This window comes from Oncorhynchus gorbuscha, linkage group LG14 (assembly GCF_021184085.1).
Source record: "Oncorhynchus gorbuscha isolate QuinsamMale2020 ecotype Even-year linkage group LG14, OgorEven_v1.0, whole genome shotgun sequence".
NCBI classification, from domain to species: domain Eukaryota; kingdom Metazoa; phylum Chordata; class Actinopteri; order Salmoniformes; family Salmonidae; genus Oncorhynchus; species Oncorhynchus gorbuscha.
This window is the reverse complement of record NC_060186.1, coordinates 62,860,688-62,883,513: the sequence shown is the minus strand read 5'-3', so window position 1 is coordinate 62,883,513 and position 22,826 is coordinate 62,860,688. Positions and strand designations below refer to the sequence as shown.

General features: G+C 43.4%; 1 protein-coding gene across 1 annotated transcript in view; it reads left to right on the top strand.

The window, feature by feature from the left end:
- The window catches only part of LOC123995270 (major facilitator superfamily domain-containing protein 2B-like), a 26,230-nt gene extending 3,478 nt beyond the window's left edge, over positions 1 to 22,752 (top strand). The window contains exons 3-15 of the mRNA XM_046298763.1: positions 2,701 to 2,826; positions 2,968 to 3,092; positions 7,504 to 7,627; positions 10,930 to 11,008; positions 11,116 to 11,297; positions 15,258 to 15,348; positions 16,004 to 16,125; positions 17,853 to 17,936; positions 18,098 to 18,181; positions 18,843 to 18,952; positions 20,938 to 21,081; positions 21,670 to 21,846; positions 22,184 to 22,752. Coding sequence (XP_046154719.1) covers positions 2,701 to 2,826; positions 2,968 to 3,092; positions 7,504 to 7,627; positions 10,930 to 11,008; positions 11,116 to 11,297; positions 15,258 to 15,348; positions 16,004 to 16,125; positions 17,853 to 17,936; positions 18,098 to 18,181; positions 18,843 to 18,952; positions 20,938 to 21,081; positions 21,670 to 21,846; positions 22,184 to 22,235 — 1,500 coding nt within the window. The 3' untranslated portion in view covers positions 22,236 to 22,752. The remainder of the gene's footprint in view (positions 1 to 2,700; positions 2,827 to 2,967; positions 3,093 to 7,503; positions 7,628 to 10,929; positions 11,009 to 11,115; positions 11,298 to 15,257; positions 15,349 to 16,003; positions 16,126 to 17,852; positions 17,937 to 18,097; positions 18,182 to 18,842; positions 18,953 to 20,937; positions 21,082 to 21,669; positions 21,847 to 22,183) is intronic.
- The last annotated feature ends 74 nt before the right edge of the window (positions 22,753 to 22,826 follow it).

The following is a 22,826-nucleotide window of genomic DNA, read 5'->3' as shown; positions in this document are numbered from 1 at the left end:
CTCTCTCTCTCTCTCTCTCTCTCTCTCTCTCTCTCTCTCTCTCTCTCTCTCCTCCTCTCTCTCTCTCTCTCTCTCTCTCTCTCTCTCTCTCTCTCTCTCTCTCTCTCTCTCTCTCTCTCTCTCTCTCTCTCTCTCTCTCACTGTTTAAGAGTGTATAGGTAAAGCTAGGCAAGCACCACTAATGAATGCTATCAGGCACTGACTATCTGGTATAAAGTTGAGATTTATTGTTGTTGTTTGATGACCGGTGGGCTATTTAACCTCCTTGTACAAAGAAAGAGCCTACATACTGAGATACTAAAATAATATGACCTCTCTTTTGTCTGGGTTTACCCCCTCAATGTGGAATTTGTTGTGGGGATACCAACAGTGACGTCAAGCCCAACTATATTCCCAGCTGTAGTGCAGATGAGGGTAAAAAGTAATAGATACACTTGATATTGAACCAAGACATCACTGATCTGGTACAGACCGTGTATAGACAGTATTTTTCACCCAACATCCGTTAACCAGCATTCTCTCTCTCTCGTGACACCAAATACACTTCTAATCTCCCCATTCGAATATAATTGGAGTGAGGGGATGAGAGTGGAGTATGTACTGAGAGTTTTGAAGGAGAGACCAATAGTTTTTTTGAAGTATGTGTTTTATTGGATAGAGGAGCAACAGTGGGGAATATAGATTGAGAGTGCTGAAATAGCAGTGAGCCAGATTGGAACCCATGCTGTGGTGGTACATGTGATCTGGAGGCAGCAGCCTAGACCACTAGACCACCATAGGCCAGACTGAGACTTATGAAGTTGATCCACATGCTACTCTTTACTTACTCTGACCCGATAGTCTTGCTGTGTTTAAATAATTACACAGCTCCCTCCTGGTAATTGTCATTCTGGAAACCATCAATGTTTTCATGAGGAGAAGAAAGAGGACAATAAAATGTCATCAGCCAGATAATGACAGTGTGTTTTGATGGGCTTCGGTCTGTGGTTAGTCGGTGGCTGTTTTGGTGATTTCTTTCTTTCATAACGCCTGAAAGGCCTATAGCTGTAGGCGGTGGGCTAAACCGGACACGACCATACTGTATGGAAACAACAACGGTTAGTAGAGAGAGAGAGAGAGAGTAAGAGAGAGAGAGAGAGAGAGAGAGAGAGATGAAAAAAGATAAAAAAAGAAAGTGGAGAGATGTATAAACAGAAGGAGAGAGGAGGTTAGACGTTTAATCATATGCTGTTGTGCTTTGGTCCGTGCAGTGTGTGTTTCCATGTCTGTCACTGAACTGTTCATAATACAGTCGTAAATATTGGACTTTCCAGGAGGCTGGCAGCTTGTCTGTGTGAGTACGGTATCATTGGGACATCACTACCCTAAACCCTGACCTTAACCTTAATCCCTCCCCTTACCCATAACCCTAACCATAACCTTAACCATTTTATATGTCAACTTCAATGGGATAGGGACGTCCCAAGGATCCCAGATAACACGGACCAGACTTGAACACACATGCGTGCACACACGTTTTTAGCAAGGGGCGGTATACCTCTATAGCAGTGGAAACACTGTTCCGGCATCCTTTCTGTCTGTCTCTGTGGTGTCCTGTGGATCTGTCTATAAGTAGAACAGGCTGTGCTGTGTGCCCAAGTGTCTCCTGACATCACCACAGTCTAAACAGCAGGGAGGGGTGTTCTGTCTGATCCTGTATCCCTCACATCAACTGGCACCTACACCACAGGGGAACTTTAAATACTATCTGAGGGGAGAGGAGATACATTAGGGGAGAGTGATGATTGGGGGAAGAGGGGAATGTAGATCGAGAATAGCGGTGGGGAAGTAGGCCTAGATAGATCTCATATGTGAAACCACATTTCATCCACTATGCACGGAAATGAGTCGTGGAGGCCTATTTTAAAGTTGTTATATTTAACCTTTATTTAAACAGGGAGTCACATTGAGATTAAACATCTATTTTATAAGAGAGCCCAGTATACATTACAATAAAAACAGAATAATAAAACATACACATATATATCTATTAAACAATATTAGTCAACACACAATAACAAAATAAACATATTTAATAAAAGCAGTGAACTAGACAGATTTTCCCAAATCTGTGGAGACTGAAGGGATCCCTTGAGTTATCCATTCCTGAGAACGGGTTTGGTAACTTGTGATTCGTAATTAATGAAGTTACATATGAAGGGAGTTTCTGTAACATTGCTTTGTAAGAGAGAGAGAGAGAGAGAGACATGAGGTCACACGTCTGTATCGACTGTCATCTGAATGGCACTGTGTGATTCACTCGCTCTGACATCACAATGGACAACAATATAGAGTCTGAAAATAGAATTCTGAAGATAGAGTTCCGCTTCTGTGGTTCTGAATTATTTTGTAAAAATGCCAGGGTTCTGCTGTCACAGACTCATTCTTCGCTACAACTGTATTCCTTATCCACAAGAAGATAGCTTTCGCCTAAGATTTGACTTCTGCTTGTATCTTATCTGAGACTTATATTTTGGCTACATATCCATGGCTAACAAACAGAGTTGTTGTATTTACACGGTAAAGAAAGACACAGCAGTCAACTGTATCTCATAGGCTTTGCAGATCATTTATTTGCCTATTTCTCAGATATTTCACTTTATGAAACCTGTAACTGACTTGTAACCCTCTCCAATGTTTCTTGTTGTTTTTCATCCATAGACTGTGTTGGACCAGAAGCTGTCTGTCTGCAGTAAGCTCTGCTTCGCCATTGGAGGAGCACCCAATCAGGTGGCCGGCAGCGCTACAGCATTTTTCCTCCAGATCTACCTGCTGGATGTCGCCCAGGTAACACATCTGTGTGTTTTTCTCTTCTCTCTCTCTCTCTCTCTCTCTCTCTCTCTCTCTCTCTCTCTCTCTCTCTCTCTCTCACTCTCTCTCTCTCTATCTGTGTCTTCTAACTACATCCCTCCGTTCTCTCCTCCTCAGATCAACCCGTTCCAGGCCTCCATGGTTCTGTTCATAGGGAAGGCGTGGGGCGCTGTCAGCGACCCTGTTGTCGGCTTCTTCATCACCAAGAGCAAGTGGACCAGGATAGGCAGACTCATGCCCTGGTGAGGCCATGCACACATGGATTGCATAGAGTGCACACCTAGTTTCCCAAGTTCGAAGTGTCCTATTTGAAGGGTAAAAAAACAGCAGACAGACACTACGGCTCCATAGGACCACAGATCTTAGTGATTGTATGGGAAATGCTACCTGTGAATGCTAGGCTTCACATTTTGACTTCACATTTCTATTGGATTATACTAAAGCTTTTCTCTTGATTTATAAATGAGAATGTGTTCCAGTCAACTTACCTGGTAAAATAAAACAATAACAAACAGATGAACTAAACCACAGCAGTATCCCTGTAGACTTCGTTATGAGCCCTGTCAGTTTAGACAAAAGGCTGTCCCCATAGCAGAACCCTTTTTGGTTCCAGGTAAAACCCCTTTGGGTTCCATGTAGAACCCTATGTGGAAAGCATTCTACATGGAACCCAAAAGAGTTCTACCTGGAACCAAAAGGGGTTCTTCAAAGGGTTGTCCTACGGGAACAGTCAAAGAACCCTTTTGGGATCTAGATAGCACCGTGCAGAGAGTGTTTACCAAAAGCACCACATCAAATTCCACCATAACACTAGGTGTCAGCTCTAAAGTGTGTGTGTGTGTGTCAGCTCAAAGCTGTGTAAACTCATTGCTGTGACCCGACTCACTTACCGTAGTTACTGGTTGAGTACTTACTGCTGATCCTGATGTGACTGAGTGAGTGCTGTATAAGTTTTACAAGCCATAGATTACTGACAAGCTGACAGGCTGGAGAGAGACCAGATCACAGAATTACTGATTTGATTACCACTGTACGTGTGTGTGTGTATGTGTGTGTATGTGTGTGTGTGTGTGTGTGTGTGTGTGTGTGTGTGTGTGTGTGTGTGTGTGTGTGTGTGTGTGCGTGTGTGCGTGTGCGTGTGCGTGTGCGTGTGCGTGTGCGTGTGTGTGTGTGTGTGTGTGTGTGTGTGTGTGTGTGTGTGTGTGCGTGCGTGCGTGCGTGCGTGTGTGTGTACTGAATGTGTGTGTGTGTGTTTGTTTGTTGGTGTGTGTGTGTTCTGAGAGTTTTTGTGGCAAAACACTGTTGCCCTGCCCGGTTGTGTGTGTGATAATCAGCACCTTGAGAAAGCCGCACCCTCTACTACTGAGTGAAACCAGTGGCGTAAAGTACTTCAATAAAAATACTTTAATATACTACTTAAGTAGTTTTTGGGGGTTATCTGTACTTTACTATTTATATTTTTGACAACTTTTACTTCTACATTCCTAAAGAAAATAATGTACATTTTACTCCATACATTTTCCCTGGCACCCAAAAGTACTCGTTATATTTTGAATGAGTAGCAGTAACAGGAAAATGGTCCAATTCCCGCACTAATAAAGAGGACATCCCTGGTCATCCCTACTGCCTCTTATCTGACAGACTCACTAAACACAAATGCTTAGTTGGTAAATTATGTCTGTGTGTTGGAGTGTGCCCCTGGCTATCTGTAAATTAAGAAGATCGTGCCGTCTGGTTTGCTTAATATAAGGAACTTGAAATTATTTATCCATAAGTATATTTTAGAATTACATTTACTTTTGATACTTAAGTATATTGATACTCAAGTAGTATTTTACTGGGTGACTTTCACTTTTACATGAGTCATTTTCTATGAAGGTATCCTTACTTTTACTCAAGTATGACAGTTGGGTACCTTTTCCACCACTGAGTGAAACCCTCTCTGTCAGGAAGTCCCCTGACCCGGGACTGTGACATCATCAGACAGACAGGAAGTGATCAGAATCTGTTTGTCCTGAGGGGTTTATGGCTGTTTCTGTTTGGTACTCCTGGGTGCTACTGTGTTTGTTATGATAGACTCAGCCCTGCCATGCCAGCAGAGATAAAACTGGGACATTTCTCTCACAATCTCAGAGAGTGTGATGGTGCTGAAATCCCCTCCTTGCTTCAGTCTCAATCACTGTGTGTCTGCCTGTGTACGTGTTTTGCCCTACTTCCACTGTCAAACACTCCCATTGGGTTCTTCCGATACCCATCCTGCGAGCCATCTTACAGAACAATCTAACATTGTAACAGTTTATTCTAACACTCTAAATGTTCCAGTCAGTCACTGTGCCTTTTCAACCCTCCCATGATCAGCCTAAACAGCAGCAGGCCGAACCCCAGAGCTAGGCAGCCCTGTCAGCCCTGTCACTCTCTTTGTGTGGCTGAACAATCACTAAGGACAGGCCTCTGTGTAACAGGGAGAGCTGGACTGTACCAGAACTCCCCACTCTCTACCTCTCTCTACCTCTTTCTCCCCCTTTCTCTCTTTTTCTCTCTGTCCCCTTTCTCCCTTTTTCTCTCTTTTTCTATCTGTCCCCTTTCTACCTATTTCTCTATTTTTCTATCTGTTCTTAGTTCAACTGAATGCCAGGGCAGGACGGGTCAGGGGTTAAGGGAGCTAGAGCAGAGGGGACGGGGTTTTGTAATATGCAGATTAAAATGGGGTCAAGTATCTCTGGGTCCTATCAGGTCAAAGGTTACAGGTCAGGTCCATTGTGGAAATATTTTGGGGTCGTCACCAAAACAATATGACTGTGGCTATTTGTGAGTGGTGCATAGAGGATAGGGTTGAGCTAGCAAAAGCTTGCTTAGCTGTGTTAAAGTGCAGTCCAGTGCAGTCCACAATTTGATTTTCCTGTGTTTTATATACTCTATATTTCCACACTATGAGGTTGGAATAATATTGTGAATCTGTGAAAATGTATATGATGCCATTTTAGTGTAAGAGTCGTTTGAAATTCCAGCCTGTTTTGACAACACCAGGCGGTAAATTAGTTAATAGGCCAATAAGAAAGAGATCGTCGGTCTGCCAATAACAGCTATTTTTCAGTTTTCCCCTCCCCACTCAGACCACTCCCAGACCATACTGGCAAAATTAGTGCTTGAGAAATTGCTCTTTGCTAAGAAGCAATTTTTGTTTATTTTTGACCATTTTAATTGAAACAATCACAGTAAGGTACTTAATTGTTACCCAGAAATGATTTGATATTGAGATATAAATGACTGCATTGGACCTTTAACTATGTACTTAGTTGACCCTGCAGCTGCAGAGCATTTACTGAGCTTGAGTATTTATGATAAGGATGTGAATTCTATGATGTACAGACATTAGCAGATCAACCTAACATACAGTGCCTAGTGAAAGTCTACATACCACTTGCAATGTCTTCACAGTTTTGCCGCCTTGAAATTTGTTTGGGAATCATTCATGGAAAGCAATATTCAAACCTTGTCTCTGATTCTCAAGCAGATTTATGTCAGGACTGAGACTGGACCATTCAGGAACACTAAACACCTAAATTTACTTGAAAATCAGAGACAAGGTTTGAATATTGCTGTCCATCAATGACTCCCAACCAAATTTACTGAGCTTTAGCAATATTGACAAGAACAATTGATTTTATGTTGCCCTAAGAGTTGTACAAAGTTGGTAAAATCGCATTTTAAATTATTCACAGCTGTAATGGCTGCCGAAGGTGCTTCTACCAAGTACTACCTCTGGGGTGTGAAGACATACGCATTCAAGACATCTTCTATACTTTTTCTTTAACTTTGAAAATGTGGACTAGGTTGTGTAGGTCTGTGGGAAAAATATATATATTTATTGTTGCTTTAGTAGATAAGCCTATTCTTGTATAATTCAGTGGTTATAGATAGAGATAGTCATTGTGGACTAGTGGAAAGTACAGTCCACAACCTCCCATCTTTCTCTCTCTCCACAGTGAAACACACAGCTGTGCCCTCAGCCCACAATGATATATACCAGTTGGATGAATTATACATGAACAACACAGCTCCCCACATCCTCAAAACTGTACAATGCAGCAGAATGTTTCTGCCCTGAGATGCCTGTGTGTGTGTGTGTGTGTGTGTGTGTGTGTGTGTGTGTGTGTGTGTGTGTGTGTGTGTGTGTGTGTGTGTGTGTGTGTGTGTGTGTGTGTGTGTGTGTGTGTGTGTGTGTGTGTGTGTGTGTGTGTGTGTGTGTGTGTGTGTGTGTGTGTGTCTGAATTAAGCTCATGGTAATGTGGGTTAGCATTCCTGTGGCATAGCGCATCTTCCTGTCTTCCCGCTGCCCCTCCACACTAACCCAGGACAGATTACTTCAGATTCACAAACACATCATCCATCTCTCCCAAAACACCCACGTACACCATCAGTCTATCACTTGCCTAACAGGTTCACTGGCACTGGCCTAACAGGTTCACATAATAGTCTAAACAGGCCTGCTGAGATAAACTGGCAGGCCTTTATCTATTGCACAAACACAAAATGAGGCCAGCGTTTCACAATAAAAAAGATACGAAATTCGACTCCAACGCTTGCTCAAAACAATGGTCATTAAGATATACTATTAGAACAATAACCCTGTCCTCTCTCTTTTCTCTGTAGGATGGTGGGCTGTACTCCGTTTGTGGTGGTCTCCTACTTCTACCTGTGGTTCGTTCCTCCCTTCACCAACGGACGATTCATCTGGTACCTGGGTTTCTACTGTCTCTACCAGACACTCATCACTGTACGTACCTGCCAGATACCTACTACTACTAGTACTACATAAACGTTGGCCCACAATGAAACATTTACACATCCTCCTCAGACATCGAACACTGGAGTGCCAGAGTGTAAATTCAGTTCGTATATTCAGAGCGTTTAATGACGTTTTTTTTGCCGACGTTTACTGACACCGGTCATATTCATCAGTTATTCTGCTCTCTGGCACACTCAGACAACAGTGCTCTGAAATCGGAGTAGATAGCCAGAGTGATTTACTGAACACACTCATAGTACACAACTAGCATTGTTCCTGGATACAGCTTTTTATCTGCTCTAAAAAGATACCGATTAGCAGAGATGACTTGTAGAACCCAACACAGTGCTACAGAGTGCAACACAATGCTACAGTGAGCAGAGCCAACCAGACATCAAAACCAAACATCTTACGTAGATAGTTCACCTCTCTAACACTGACTTTGCTGATAACTACTTTACAGAGAAAATAATGACTTACTACAACTGTGATAAGTGGTTGTCTCACCTAGCTATCTTAAGATGAATGCACTAACTGTAAGTCGCTCTGGATAAGAGCGTCTGCTAAATGACTCAAATGTAAATGTCATATTAACCTGTTTATTTAGTTTTCTTTAGTAACTAAGGTACAGCTCCAAACCCTTCAATCCCCCCCCTCTCACTGCTCTCTCTCTCACTCTCTCTCTGCTCTCTCTCTCACACTCTCTCTCTCTCTCTCTGCTCTCTCACTCTCTCTCGCTCTCTCTCTGCTCTCTCTCAATTCAATTCAATTCAAGGGCTTTATTGGCATGGGAAACATGTGTTAACATTGCCAAAGCAAGTGAGGTAGACAACATACAAAGTGAATATATAAGGTGAAAAACAACAAAATTAAACAGTAAACATTACACATACAGAAGTTTCAAAACAGTAAAGACATGACAAATGTATATATATATATATATACAATGTACAAATAGTTAAAGGACACAAGATAAAATAAATAAGCATAAATATGGGTTGTATTTACAGGGGTGTTTGTTCTTCACTGGTTGCCCTTTTCTCGTGGCAACAGGTCACAAATCTTGCTGCTGTGATGGCACACTGTGGAATTTCACCCAGTAGATATGGGAGTTTTTCAAAATTGGATTTGTTTTCGAATTCTTTGTGGATCTGTGTGATCTGGGGGAAATATGTATCTCTAATATGGTCATACATTGGGCAGGAGGTTAGGAAGTGCAGCTCAGTTTCCACCTCATTTTGTGGGCAGTGAGCACATAGCCTGTCTTCTCTTGAGAGCCATGTCTGCCTACGGCGGCCTTTCTCAATAGCAAGGCTATGCTCACTGAGTCTGTACATAGTCAAAGCTTTCCTTAATTTTGGGTCAGTCACAGTGGTCAGGTATTCTGCCGCTGTGTACTCTCTGTGTAGGGCCAAATAGCATTCTAGTTTGCTCTGTTTTTTTGTTAATTCTTTCCAATGTGTTAAGTAATTATCTTTTTGTTTTCTCATGATTTGGTTGGGTCTAATTGTGCTGTTGTCCTGGGGCTCTGTAGGGTGTGTTTGTGTTTGTGAACAGAGCCCCAGGACCAGCTTGCTTAGGGACTCTTCTCCAGGTTCATCTCTCTGTAGGTGATGGCTTTGTTATGGAAGGTTTGTGAATCGCTTCCTTTTAGGTGGTTGTAGAATTTAATGGCTCTTTCTCTCTCTCTCTCTCTCTCTCTCTCTCTCTCTCTCTCTCTCTCTCTCTCTCTCTCTCTCTCTCTCTCTCTCTCTCTCTCTCTCTCTCTCTCTCTCTCTCTCTCTCTCTCTGCTCTCTCTCTCTCACTCTCTCTCTGCTCTCTCTCACTCTCTCTCTGCTCTCTCTCTCTCTCTGCTCTGTCTCTCTCTCTCTGCTCTGTCTCTCTCTCTCTCTCTCTCTCTCTCTCTCTCTCTCTCTCTCTCTCTCTCTCTCTCTCTCTCTCTCTCTCTCTCTCTCTCTCTCTCTCTCTCTCTCTCTCTCTCTCTCTCTCTCTCTCTCTCTCTCTCTCTCTCTCTCTCTCTCTCTCTCTCTCTCTCTCTCTCTCTCTCTCTCTCTCTCTCTCTCTCTCTCTCTCTCTCTCTCGCTCTCTCTCTGCTCTCTCTCTGCTCTCTCTCTCTCTAACCTCTCTAACATATGGTACAGAGCATGTTGTCCACTGCCCACATTGTGGTGGCCTATAATGACATGTCTTTCTAACTACTTGATAAGTATAGGTTCAGCCCTGCCAGAGACCACTGGGTGGGTAAATGCTGGTTACCACTTTTAACTTCCCTTCATTGTCTTTGTGTGTGAGAGGCAGAATGGACAGCTGCTGTCACTTTAAGGCCATACAGTAGTTGATCTAAATAAACAACAGCCAGTGTAATCATTCAATGAGGATTTGATGACTACTAAGGCTGATAAGTTATTTTTTGAAGCAAAGCTGTGGTCAAATTGAGTTCTATAAATTGTTTTTTTACAACAAGTCCCCACAAATGACATGCTTTGCCTTCCCTGCATCCCTCCTTCCCTCCATCCCTCCTTCCCTCCATCCGTCCTTCACTCCATCCCTCTTTCACTCCATCCCTCCTTCACTCCATCCCTCCTTCACTCCATCCCCTCCTTCACTCCATCCCTCCTTCCCTCCATCCCTCCTTCCCTCCACCCGTCCTTCACTCCATCCCTCCTTCCCTCCATCCCTCCTTCCCTCCATCCGTCCTTCACTCCATCCCTCCTTCACTCCATCCCTCCTTCACTCCATCCCTCCTTCACTCCATCCGTCCTTCACTCCATCCCTCCTTCACTCCATCCCTCCTTCACTCCATCCCTCCTTCACTCCATCCCCTCCTTCACTCCATCCCTCCTTCCCTCCATCACTCCTTCCCTCCATCCGTCCTTCACTCCATCCCTCCTTCACTCCATCCCCTCCTTCACTCCATCCCTCCTTCCCTCCATCCGTCCTTCACTCCATCCCTCCTTCACTCCATCCCGCCCCGTGATGTCTCTTTGGCAGTCGCTTGGTCAGTCGCTTGTTTGCTCTCTCGGTCAGTCTGCCACAATGTTGACTGAGCTGTTGTGTGAATGACAAAGTGAAGAAAGGCTGGGTTTGAAGGTCAAGCGGATGGTTGCTGACTGATATACTGGCCAGCTTGAAAGCTGAGTTTTATCGACATAGAAACTGAAAATTGGTAAAACAACAACAAAAAGTGCAAATGATATGGCCTTTGACCCTCTGATCCACTTCTTACAGTATTTCCTATATCTAACCACATCTAATCATGTCCTCTGTGTCTGCTCTGTTTCCTTCCCAGTGTTTCCATGTGCCTTACTCTGCCCTCACCATGTTCCTCAGTCCGGACCAGAAGGAGAGAGACTCGGCCACAGCCTACCGTAGGTCACTATTACACAGACCTTAGGTTGTTTGATCAAATGATACCACTCGCCTGTCATTCTGTTTTGATAGTACTTAATACTATAATACATGTGTTATACTGCAGGTATGACCATGGAGGTGCTGGGTACTTTAGTTGGCGCTGCCATCCAGGGTCAAATCGTGGCGAGCGCACACACCCTGAAAAACTGCCCCCAGCACAACATGTCTGCCAGTCACCTAGGCAACGGCAGTGGGGCCGAGATCGTCAAGAGAATCGTTCACTCCCAGGACTTCCTGTCACATGCTGTAAGTGTCACCACGATAACAAACAACCAGACCTGAGGTGTTACCATGGTGATCCTATATTGAAAATAACTGTAACTGACTGTAGTGTCCTGAACTAACTCAGGGCCGTAGTGTCCTGAACTAACTCAGGGCTGTAGTGTCTTGAACTAACTCAGGGCCGTAGTGTCTTGAACTAACTCAGGGCTGTAGTGTCCTGAACTAACTCAGGGCCGTAGTGTCCTGAACTAACTCAGGGCTGTAGTGTCCTGAACTAACTCAGGGCCGTAGTGTCCTGAACTAACTCAGGGCCGTAGTGTCCTGAACTAACTCAGGGCCGTAGTGTCCTGAACTAACTCAGGGCCGTAGTGTCCTGAACTAACTCAGGGCCGTAGTGTCCTGAACTAACTCAGGGCCATAGTGTCCTGAACTAACTCAGGGCCATAGTGTCCTGAACTAACTCAGAGCCATAGTGTCCTGAATTAACTCAGGGCTGTACTTTCACACGCATCTTTTCCTTTTACTTAACTTCTTTCTTTCCTTTTTTGAGGCCTCAGAGTTGAAAAGAAACAACAGGAAACAAGTTGAAGGTCAACAAGCATGAAAATTGTAAATTGTTGAAACTAAAAGGAATAGGATGAATGAATGTGAAGTTTGTGTTTGCAGACTATCCAGAGGTGAGATCTAGTCTTACCAAATCAACCAACTTTAAGAGGGCTTCATATATTATTTATTATCCCAGGTTTTTAGTAAGAGACCACGGGTTAAATCTGAGCCTCTGCCCCCCCCTGACATCAGCCACCAAGCCCTGAAATAAGAGACCACAGTCTGTGTGATTAAGGCTATTTTTTATCACATTTAAAAACACATGAATGAACCCCAGACCCCAAACTCGACATGCAGTTTGCTGAGATAAAGGAACCAACAATATTGAACATCTATTTCCGGCCTAAAACCAGCCATACCCAGACCGGAACATTACATATTTAAATATATCTGTTGTTCATTTCCTAGAAGTAGACATACCCAGACCGGAACATGACATATTTAAATGTATCTGTTGTTAATTTCCTAAAACCAGCCATACCCAGACCGGAACATTACATATTTAAATATATCTGTTGTTAATTTCCTAAAACCAGCCATACCCAGACCGGAACATTACATATTTAAATATATCTGTTGTTCATTTCCTAGAAGTAGACATATCCAGACCGGAACATGACATATTTAAATGTATCTGTTGTTAATTTCCTAAAACCAGCCATACCCAGACCGGAACATGACATATTTAAATGTATCTGTTGTTCATTTCCTAAAACCAGCCATACCCAGACCGGAACATGACATATTTAAATGTATCTGTTGTTCATTTCCTAAAACCAGCCATACCCAGACCGGAACATTACATATTTAAATATATCTGTTGTTCATTTCCTAGAAGTAGACATACCCAGACCGGAACATTACATATTTAAATATATCTGTTGTTCATTTCCTAGAAGTAGACATACCCAGACCGGAACATGACATATTTAAATGTATCTGTTGTTCATTTCCTAAAACCAGCCATACCCAGACCGGAACATTACATATTTAAATATATCTGTTGTTCATTTCCTAGAAGTAGACATACCCAGACCGGAACATTACATATTTAAATATATCTGTTGTTCATTTCCTAGAAGTAGACATACCCAGACCGGAACATGACATATTTAAATGTATCTGTTGTTCATTTCCTAAAACCAGCCATACCCAGACCGGAACATGACATATTTAAATGTATCTGTTGTTCATTTCCTAGAAGTAGACATACCCAGACCGGAACATGACATATTTAAATGTATCTGTTGTTCATTTCCTAGAACCAGCCATACCCAGACCGGAACATGACATATTTAAATGTATCTGGTGTTCATTTCCTAGAAGTAGACATACCCAGACCGTAACATTACATATTTAAATGTATCTGTTGTTCATTTCCTAGAAGTAGACATACCCAGACCGGAACATTACATATTTAAATGTATCTGTTGTTCATTTCCTAGAACCAGCCATACCCAGACCGGAACATGACATATTTAAATGTATCTGGTGTTCATTTCCTAAAACCAGCCATACCCAGACCGGAACATGACATATTTAAATGTATCTGGTGTTCATTTCCTAGAACCAGCCATACCCAGACCGGAACATGACATATTTAAATGTATCTGGTGTTCATTTCCTAGAACCAGCCATACCCAGACCGGAACATGACATATTTAAATGTATCTGGTGTTCATTTCCTAGAAGTAGACATACAGTAAAAACATGAGAACCTTGTGAATCTTGTGAATGCAGAGTGATTTCTGTTCCGTGTCGGGTTCGGACATGCCGCAGCTATTTAAGGGCTCCAGTGGTACCATTCCAAAGGATTCTGAGTAAACCCCGATGGCGCGGCCTTTTCACCATGCGTGGCCCTCTGTAACCACGATGAGCACACATACACTCACACACACACACATGATGGAGATTGAGGAAGGCTCAGATAACCAAAGAAATAAAGATGTGTAGTGGACCCCAGGAAGAGTAGTATAAAACAATACCTACATTTAACAAATAAAGGTTACATTTACACGGTTGTTTTCTTGCCCTTGCAGAATGAGGTGTACATGGTATATTGTTTCTCTCTGTCCTCCTTGCAGAATTAGGTGTACATGGTATATTGTTTCTCTCTGTCCTCCTTGCAGAATTAGGTGTACATGGTATATTGTTTCTCTCTGTCCTCCTTGCAGAAGGAGGTGTACATGGTATACTGTTTCTCTCTGTCCTCCTTGCAGAAGGAGGTGTACATGGTATACTGTTTCTCTCTGTGGAGGTATACATGGTATATTGTTTCTCTCTGTCCTCCTTGCAGAAGGAGGTGTACATGGTATATTGTTTCTCTCTGTCCTCCTTGCAGAAGGAGGTGTACATGGTATATTGTTTCTCTCTGTCCTCCTTGCAGAATGAGGTATACATGGTATATTGTTTCTCTCTGTCCTCCTTGCAGAATGAGGTGTACATGATATATTGTTTCTCTCTGTCCTCCTTGCAGAATGAGGTATACATGGTATATTGTTTCTCTCTGTGGAGGTGTACATGGTATATTGTTTTTCTGTCCTCCTTGCAGAATGAGGTATACATGGTATATTGTTTCTCTCTGTCCTCCTTGCAGAATGAGGTGTACATGGTATATTGTTTCTCTCTGTGGAGGTGTACATGGTATATTGTTTCTCTCTGTCCTCCTTGCAGAATGAGGTATACATGGTATATTGTTTCTCTCTGTCCTCCTTGCAGAATGAGGTGTACATGATATATTGTTTCTCTCTGTGGAGGTGTACATGGTATATTGTTTCTCTCTTTCCTCCTTGCAGAATGAGGTGTACATGGTATATTGTTTCTCTCTGTCCTCCTTGCAGAATGAGGTGTACATGATATATTGTTTCTCTCTGTGGAGGTGTACATGGTATATTGTTTCTCTCTGTGGAGGTGTACATGGTATATTGTTTCTCTCTGTCCTCCTTGCAGAATGAGGTATACATGGTATATTGTTTCTCTCTGTGGAGGTGTACATGGTATATTGTTTCTCTCTGTCCTCCTTGCAGAATGAGGTATACATGGTATATTGTTTCTCTCTGTCCTCCTTGCAGAATGAGGTGTACATGATATATTGTTTCTCTCTGTGGAGGTGTACATGGTATATTGTTTCTCTCTTTCCTCCTTGCAGAATGAGGTGTACATGGTATATTGTTTCTCTCTTTCCTCCTTGCAGAATGAGGTGTACATGGTATATTGTTTCTCTCTTTCCTCCTTGCAGAATGAGGTGTACATGGTATATTGTTTCTCTCTTTCCTCCTTGCAGAATGAGGTATACATGGTATATTGCTTCTCTCTGTCCTCCTTGCAGAATGAGGTGTACAGTAACAGTATATGATTGTTTATTCTCTCTACTTGCAGAAGGAGATGTATATGATCGCTGCTGGTGTGATTGGAGGAGTGTTTCTCATCTGCACTGTGGTCATGTTCCTGGGAGTCAAAGAGAGAGACGGTGAGTGTGTGCGTGTGCTCGCATATGTGCTTGTGTGTGTGTGTGTTTGTGCACACTCTTTCCCAGCAAGTGAGTGTGCTCCTCTCTCTTTCCCTTCATTCATTTCACCCAAACGCCATTTGCAATGTACCAGTAAGCACAGTAGCACTCCGTTGAATTGTTTTGAGCCTTATTCTGACTGGACTATTTCTGGCCTCCATATAGCTAGCTTCAGCCTCATGCAATAAAATACAGTATATACTGTAGCCAGCTTCAGCCTCATGCAATGATTATCCAACTCAGGAAAACAAGGAGGACTAAGTGTTAAGTATAAAATGACATATCTTGTGTGTTTATACTGCACATGGAGGCTGTCAATGAACTGCTGACCTCTGTACCAGCGAACCTGTCAGTTCTGGTTCACTGTACTTGTACCCCCCCCCCCCCCCACCCACACACACACACACAGAGCATAGCAATACTAGCAATGCAGGGGCATCTACAGGGTTACCAGATTGGAGGGGAAGTCTCCCATATGTGTCTCACTCATGCTTTCTTCTCTCTGGTGCTTTGCGGGCTAGTTTGAGCTATTTTTTAGAGTGGGATAAAAGATGGAAACCAAAGAAACTGTCTCTTTTGACACTGTCAGATCTCGTTATTTTTCTTCCTCGCACAGATCCGTACATTTCGAAGACGGAGAAGCAGATCCCATTCCACAAGGGCTTCATCCTGGTGATGCGTCACGGTCCCTACCTCACTCTGACTGCTGCCTTCCTCTTCATCTCCGTTGCCATTCAGGTGGGAACATTGATAGACCCCTTCTCAGACATGACACCCACAGTGGGATGGGTGCTGTGTTATGATTTGTGGGCACATTGATAGACCCCCTCTCAGACATGACACCCACAGTGGGATGAGTGTTGTGTTATGATTTGTGGGCACATTTATAGACCCCCTCTCAGACATGACATCCACAGTGGGATGAGTGTTGTGTTATGATTTGTGGGCACATTGATAGACCCCCTCTCAGACATGACACTCACAGTGGGATGGTAATGGGTGTTGTGTTATGATTTGTGGGCACATTGATAGACCCCCTCTCAGACATGACACATTGATAGACCCCCTCTCAGACATGACACCCACAGTGGGATGGTAATGGGTGTTGTGTTATGATTGGTGGGCACATTGATAGACCCCCTCTCAGACATGACACCCACAGTGGGATGGTAATGGGTGTTGTGTTATAATTGGTGGGCACATTGATAGACCCCCTCTCAGACATGACACCCACAGTGGGATGGTAATGGGTCTTGTGTTATGATTGGTGGGCACATTGATAGACCCCCTCTCAGACATGACACCCACAGTAGGATGGTAATGGGTCTTGTGTTATGATTGGTGGGCACATTGATAGACCCCCTCTCAGACATGACACCCACAGTAGGATGGTAATGGGTGTTGTGTTATGATTGGTGGGCACATTGATAGACCCCCTCTCAAACATGACACCCACAGTGGGATGGTAATGGGTGTTGTGTTATGATTGGTGGGCACATTGATAGACCCCCTCTCAGACATGACACCCACAGTGGGATGGTAATGGGTGTTGTGTTATGATTGGTGGACACATTGATAGACCCCCTCTCAGACATGACACCCACAGTGGGATGGTAATGGGTGTTGTGTTATGTTTGGTGGACACATTGATAGACCCCCTCTCAGACATGACACCCACAGTGGGATGGTAATGGGTGTTGTGTTATGATTGGTGGACACATTGATAGACCCCCTCTCAGACATGACACCCACAGTGGGATGGTAATGGGTGTTGTGTTATGATTGGTGGACACATTGATAGACCCCCTCTCAGACATGACACCCACAGTGGGATGGTAATGGGTGTTGTGTTATGATTGGTGGACACATTGATAGACCCCCTCTCAGACATGACACCCACAGTGGGATGGTAATGGGTGTTGTGTTATGATTGGACCCAGAATGGCTCCAGATACAGCCTGCCTGACATTGAATGTTGATTTGATCAAGAAAAATAGAGCACTCAGTGTGTTTGAGGAAATATGCTTGACAGCATCTCTCTCTCAGCTCCAAATCCATTCAGTGATGATAGACAGACAGATAGTCATATTACAAGGATGTAATATCTAGTTATTGTTATCATTATGATAATTCTCAGTGGTACACTTCTTGTATGGCTGTGATCATATGGTTGGTTGGCATTGGAACTATATAGTACAGCTTTGATAGATTCCACCTCAAACATCTCAACTGCCGTATCTCACAAACCTTCCCTTTAATAACTTACTGTCAGCTCATCAGAATAGAAGGATTATATATCATTCAAGAGCAGGGAGGAAACTTTGCGTTAGTCAGCAGCTTCTCCAGTGATTTGGCACTGTGGGCAGAGAGGATAGGACAGTGCTGAATATTCGGAATCTTTCTGAAGAACGAATGTGTGTGATATCTACTTAAATGTAAATGTAAATATCTGATCTGATTTGCAGTTGGTGCAAAGCAACTTTGTCCTGTTTTGTATGCATGCAGTGGACCTGAGAGACCACTTCCAGAACATTGTGCTGACCATCCTGGTGAGTTCTGGTTTCAGACCTAGATCAATGTAACTAGAAACTTACACTTTCACACAAATGTCCTATTTACATCAGTGCATGGTTTTATATGACATTAGAGTATACTTAAAACCAAAAACAATAGTATAGCATGTTCTTAAAAATGATACTCCTCTTCCCAGTTATCTGCAGTAGTGAGCATCCCTTTGTGGCAGTGGTTTCTGGAGCGGTTCGGCAAGAAGAAGGCAGCCTTCTGTGGAATCACGGTAAGTGTCTGGGACGGGGTGGTGGTGATGCTGCACTGATGATAAAAACGTGCCACCTTGTGTACAAACATATTATTGCTTCTGGAGAGGCAAAAAAAAATCTCTGGTATTATTATAATACGGTATTACAAACAGGGTTGGAGAGTAACTAATTACAAAAAAACTAGCCGTAGTCAGTGAAATTAGCAACAAAATGATTTTAATCAGATTACAGATTCTTTTGAAAAACTAGATGATTACTTTTTGGATTACTTTTGAAATCAGAAAAGATTTTTCCCCCAAAAAATACATTGACATCTTTATGTTTTCTCAATGACAATCAATTCAGCATTGAAAAAAGGCGCAAGTTTAAGTTTGTTCCACCTGATCGAGTCCACAAGTCAGAGACCACTGACCACAAGTCAGAGACCACTTTGATGACACACCAAATACGTTTGATGGATCCTTTATGTCTTCTTCTATTGCCTCTTAAAGGGAAAGTAATCAGATTGTGTTACTTAACTGATTACAATTTTTGACAGGTAACTGTAATGGATTACATTTAGAAAGTAACCTACCCAAGTCTGATTACAAATGTGTGTGCAACTAACTGTGTATACAGTAAGTACAGTATGTGTGTGTGTGTGTTCATTCCTCTTACTCTATCTCTCTTTCTGTCCAGTGGATCATTCCGTTCACAGTGATGCTGGTGCTCATTCCGAACCTGGTCGTAGCCTACATAGTGGCTGTCTCTTCTGGACTCAGTGTGGCTGCATCACTCCTCCTACCATGGTGAGCCCAATTGAATGGTGCTGGCACAAAGGTCCTCTGTGGATGTGGTGTAGTTGTAGTACCACTAGCACTAGCCACTGGTTGTAGCTACAGTAGCAATAGTAAACATATTCTTGGGGTGGTAAAATAGCCACAGTCCTTGTAGAATTACTATTCTATTGCTGTAATAGCAGCAGTCTACACTTCTCTCTGTCCATTCAGTGGTTAGAGCGTTGGGCCAGTAACCGAAAGGTTGCTGGATCGAATCCCTGTGCTGACAAGGTAAAAATCGTCCACTCTGCCCCTGAACAAGGCAGTTTACCCACTGTTCCACGGTAGGCCGTCATTGTAAATACGAATTTGTTCTTAACTGACTTGCCTAGTTAAAGAAAAAATACACAAATGTAATTCACCACCTGGCATGATACAGTCACGCCTGGCTATGATGTCATGTTGTTGAATGAGATGTGTCTATAAACCTCTGTTGTTTATAGCACATTGCCTTCCCATCTCCTTTTCTCCCTCTTCACCCTCCTGTCTCCTTCTCTCCTCCCTCCTTTCTCTATCACTCTTTCCCTGCCTCCTCCGTACTTCTCTTCCCTCTCTAAATGACAGGGTTTATCGCGTGGGGTCATCATGATGTGTATGTACACTATATATACCAAAGTATGTGGACACCTCTTCAAATGAGTGGATTTGGCTATTTCAGCCACACCCGTTGCTGACAGGTGTATAAAATCTCCATAGACAAACATTGACAGTAGACTTTTAACATGGCACTGTCATAGGATGCCACCTTTCTAACAAGTCAGTTTGTCAAATGTCTGCCCTGCTAGAGCTGCCCCTGTCAACTGTAAGTGCTGTTATTGTGAAGTGGAAACGTCTAGGAGCAACAACGGCTCAGCTGTGAAGTGGTAGGCCACACAAGCTCACAGAACGGGACCGCTAAGTGCTGAAGCGCGTAGAGCGTAAAAATCGTCTGTCCTTGCAACACTCACTACCGAGTTCCAAACTGCCTCTGGAAGCAACTTCAGCACAATAACTGTTTCTCGGGATCTTCATGAAATGGGTTTTCATGGCTGAACAGCCAACAAGCCTAAGATCACCATGCGCAATGCCATGCGTCTGCTGGAGTGGTGTAAAGCTCACCACTATTGGACTCTGGAGCAGTGGAAACACATTCTCTGGAATGATAAATCACGCTTCAACATCTGGCATTCGGACGAATCTGGGTTTGGCGGTTGTCAGGAAAACGCTACCTTCCCCAATGCATAGTGCCAAATGTAGGAGGAGGAGGAATAATGGTCTGGGGTTGTTTTCATGGTTTGGGCTAGGCCCCTTAGTTGCAGTGAAAGTAAATCTTAACGCTACAGCATACAATGACAATCTGGACGATTCTGTGCTTCCAACGTTGTGGCAACAGTTTGGGAAAGGTCCTTTCCTGTTTCAGCATGACAATGCTACTGTGCACAAAGCGAGGTCTATACAGAAATGGTTTGTCAAGATCTGTATGGAAGAACTTGATTGGCCTGCACAGAGCCCTGACCTAAACCCCATCGAACACTTTTGGGATGAATTGGAACGCCGACTGCGAGCCAGGCCTAATCACCCAACGTCAGTGCCCGACCTCGCTAATGCTCTCATGGCTGAATGGAAGTATGTCCCCGCAGCAATGTACCAACATCTAGTGGAAGGCCTTCCCAGAAGAGTGGAAGCTGTTATAGCAGCAATGGGGAGACCAGTTGGGGAGAGCAGTTCGGCTACAGTTAGCTTCATCTTGTAATCATGTCATCACGTATGTAGTAGCAGTCATTTCGCCAGACCATTTCAACTCTGCTCTATGAGCACCATTGTAGCCATTTCATCCTCTAGCGCTATAAGTAGACTGCTCCTCCTCAGACAGATGGAGTCATCGAGACCGGTTGTATAACATGATGATGAGGTAGGCCTATAAGCTGTTGATGGGAGGTGTGTTCATGTAGTATTGTGTGTGTGTTGTGTTTCAGGTCGATGCTGCCAGATGTGGTTGATGACTTCCGTCTGGCCAACCCCTGCTGTAAAGGCTATGAGGCCATCTTCTACTCCTTCTACGTGTTCTTCACCAAGTTTGCTGCTGGGATCTCTCTCGGAGTGTCCACCCTCTGCCTCGAGTGAGTCAGACAGACAGACAGACAGACAGACAGACAGACAGACAGACAGACAGACAGACAGACAGACAGACAGACAGACAGACAGACAGACAGACAGACAGACAGACAGACAGACAGACAGACAGACAGACAGACAGACGGACGGATGGACAGACGGACGGACGGACAGACGGACGGACAACATAAACACTAACACAAGATTATTAAAGGCATTCATTACTGAAAATAGGATTTCCTTGGGAGTATCCATGCCTTGCCTCGAGTGAGTCAAACACACAAACACTGATCCACATCAGGAGAAACATAAACAAGTTAACAACACTTCTGGCATCTCTCTTGGAGTGAGTCAGATGCCACGAACACCAAGTCAGTTAAATAACACAGGAGTGAGATGTATAGAGAGAAACACATAAACACAAGTCTGATGTATGCATTAATAGGCCATTGTAGTCTATTGCATTTATGAAACTGGTGAGTGTGTAACTGTCGGTATGATACAGGTGTGCATCTCTACAGGTTTGCAGGTTAAGACACTTTATGTATCTCTACAAGTTTGCTGTGTATAATACGTGTGTGTGGTATCTTCAGGTTTGCGGGTTATGACACAGGGGCATGCAGGCAGCCTGCTCAAGTAGCCTACACTCTGAAACTGCTCATAGGCGCTGCCCCGGTGGCCTTCATCATAACAGGCCTGTTGATACTGCTGCTCTACCCCATCAGTGAGGACGTCCGGCTCAGGAACAAACTCTGTCTGGAGGAGCTACGGTGAGGAACCCACACGTTTCTGTTGTCAGACGTTGCTAGAACGTCACAGTGCTCTTGTAAAGTAATGTATAAGACAATAAGGGGATACATGCTTATGACATGTCTGACAATGCATTATAAGTGTATCATAATGCTTTATTATATGCATGCTTAAGTGAAGTGTTACCAAACTGAGTATTTGGATCACAAAGATTGAGTGCATTAAAAGTACAGTACACCACCGTCTCTCACCACTGTCATTCCTTTAGGTTGAGTAAAATTACAGTGGCCTGAAATGGCTCAAATACCAACATACAGTACCTTCAATCTAAACGTTTATTTTGTCTTTCTTCTACAGGAAACAAAGCTGCATCAGCTCCAGAACGCTGGAGGATCTGAGCAATCCATGACCTGGGATGGAATGGACAGGAGAGGTTTCACATGCGGTGGAATCCAGTTCCCCAAACGGAATATGACTTCTATTAGTGTATATTACACTGAGAAATAATCACATGATAGTTATGTTTTCATGTAAACATTTTAAGTTTGTTTCTGTATTTTCACATGAACCTGTAAAGTATAGCCATCTCGAATATACCTACAAGATAACCTTATTTATATAAATGAATGTATATCACTATTTGCTGTGTTTAGCAGACATTGCTGGTATTTATGAATGGTATCTGAGTATTATAATGGTTTGGGCTTAATAAATACTGTTGACTTTGGTTAGTAGATGGACTGAACCATGACTTCTTAAGGAAGGTTCCATGTAAGTTCCATTTTGGGCTCTCGAGTGGGGCAGCGGTCTAAGGCACTGCATCTCAGTGCTAGAGGTGTCACTACAGACACCCTGGTTCGAACCCAGGCTGCATCACAACCGGCCGTGATTGGTCCCATTGGGCGGTGCACAATTGGTCCAGCATCGTCTGGGTTTTGCCAGTGTAGGCCGTCATTGTAAATAAGAATTTGTTCTTAACTGACTTGCCTAATTAAATAAA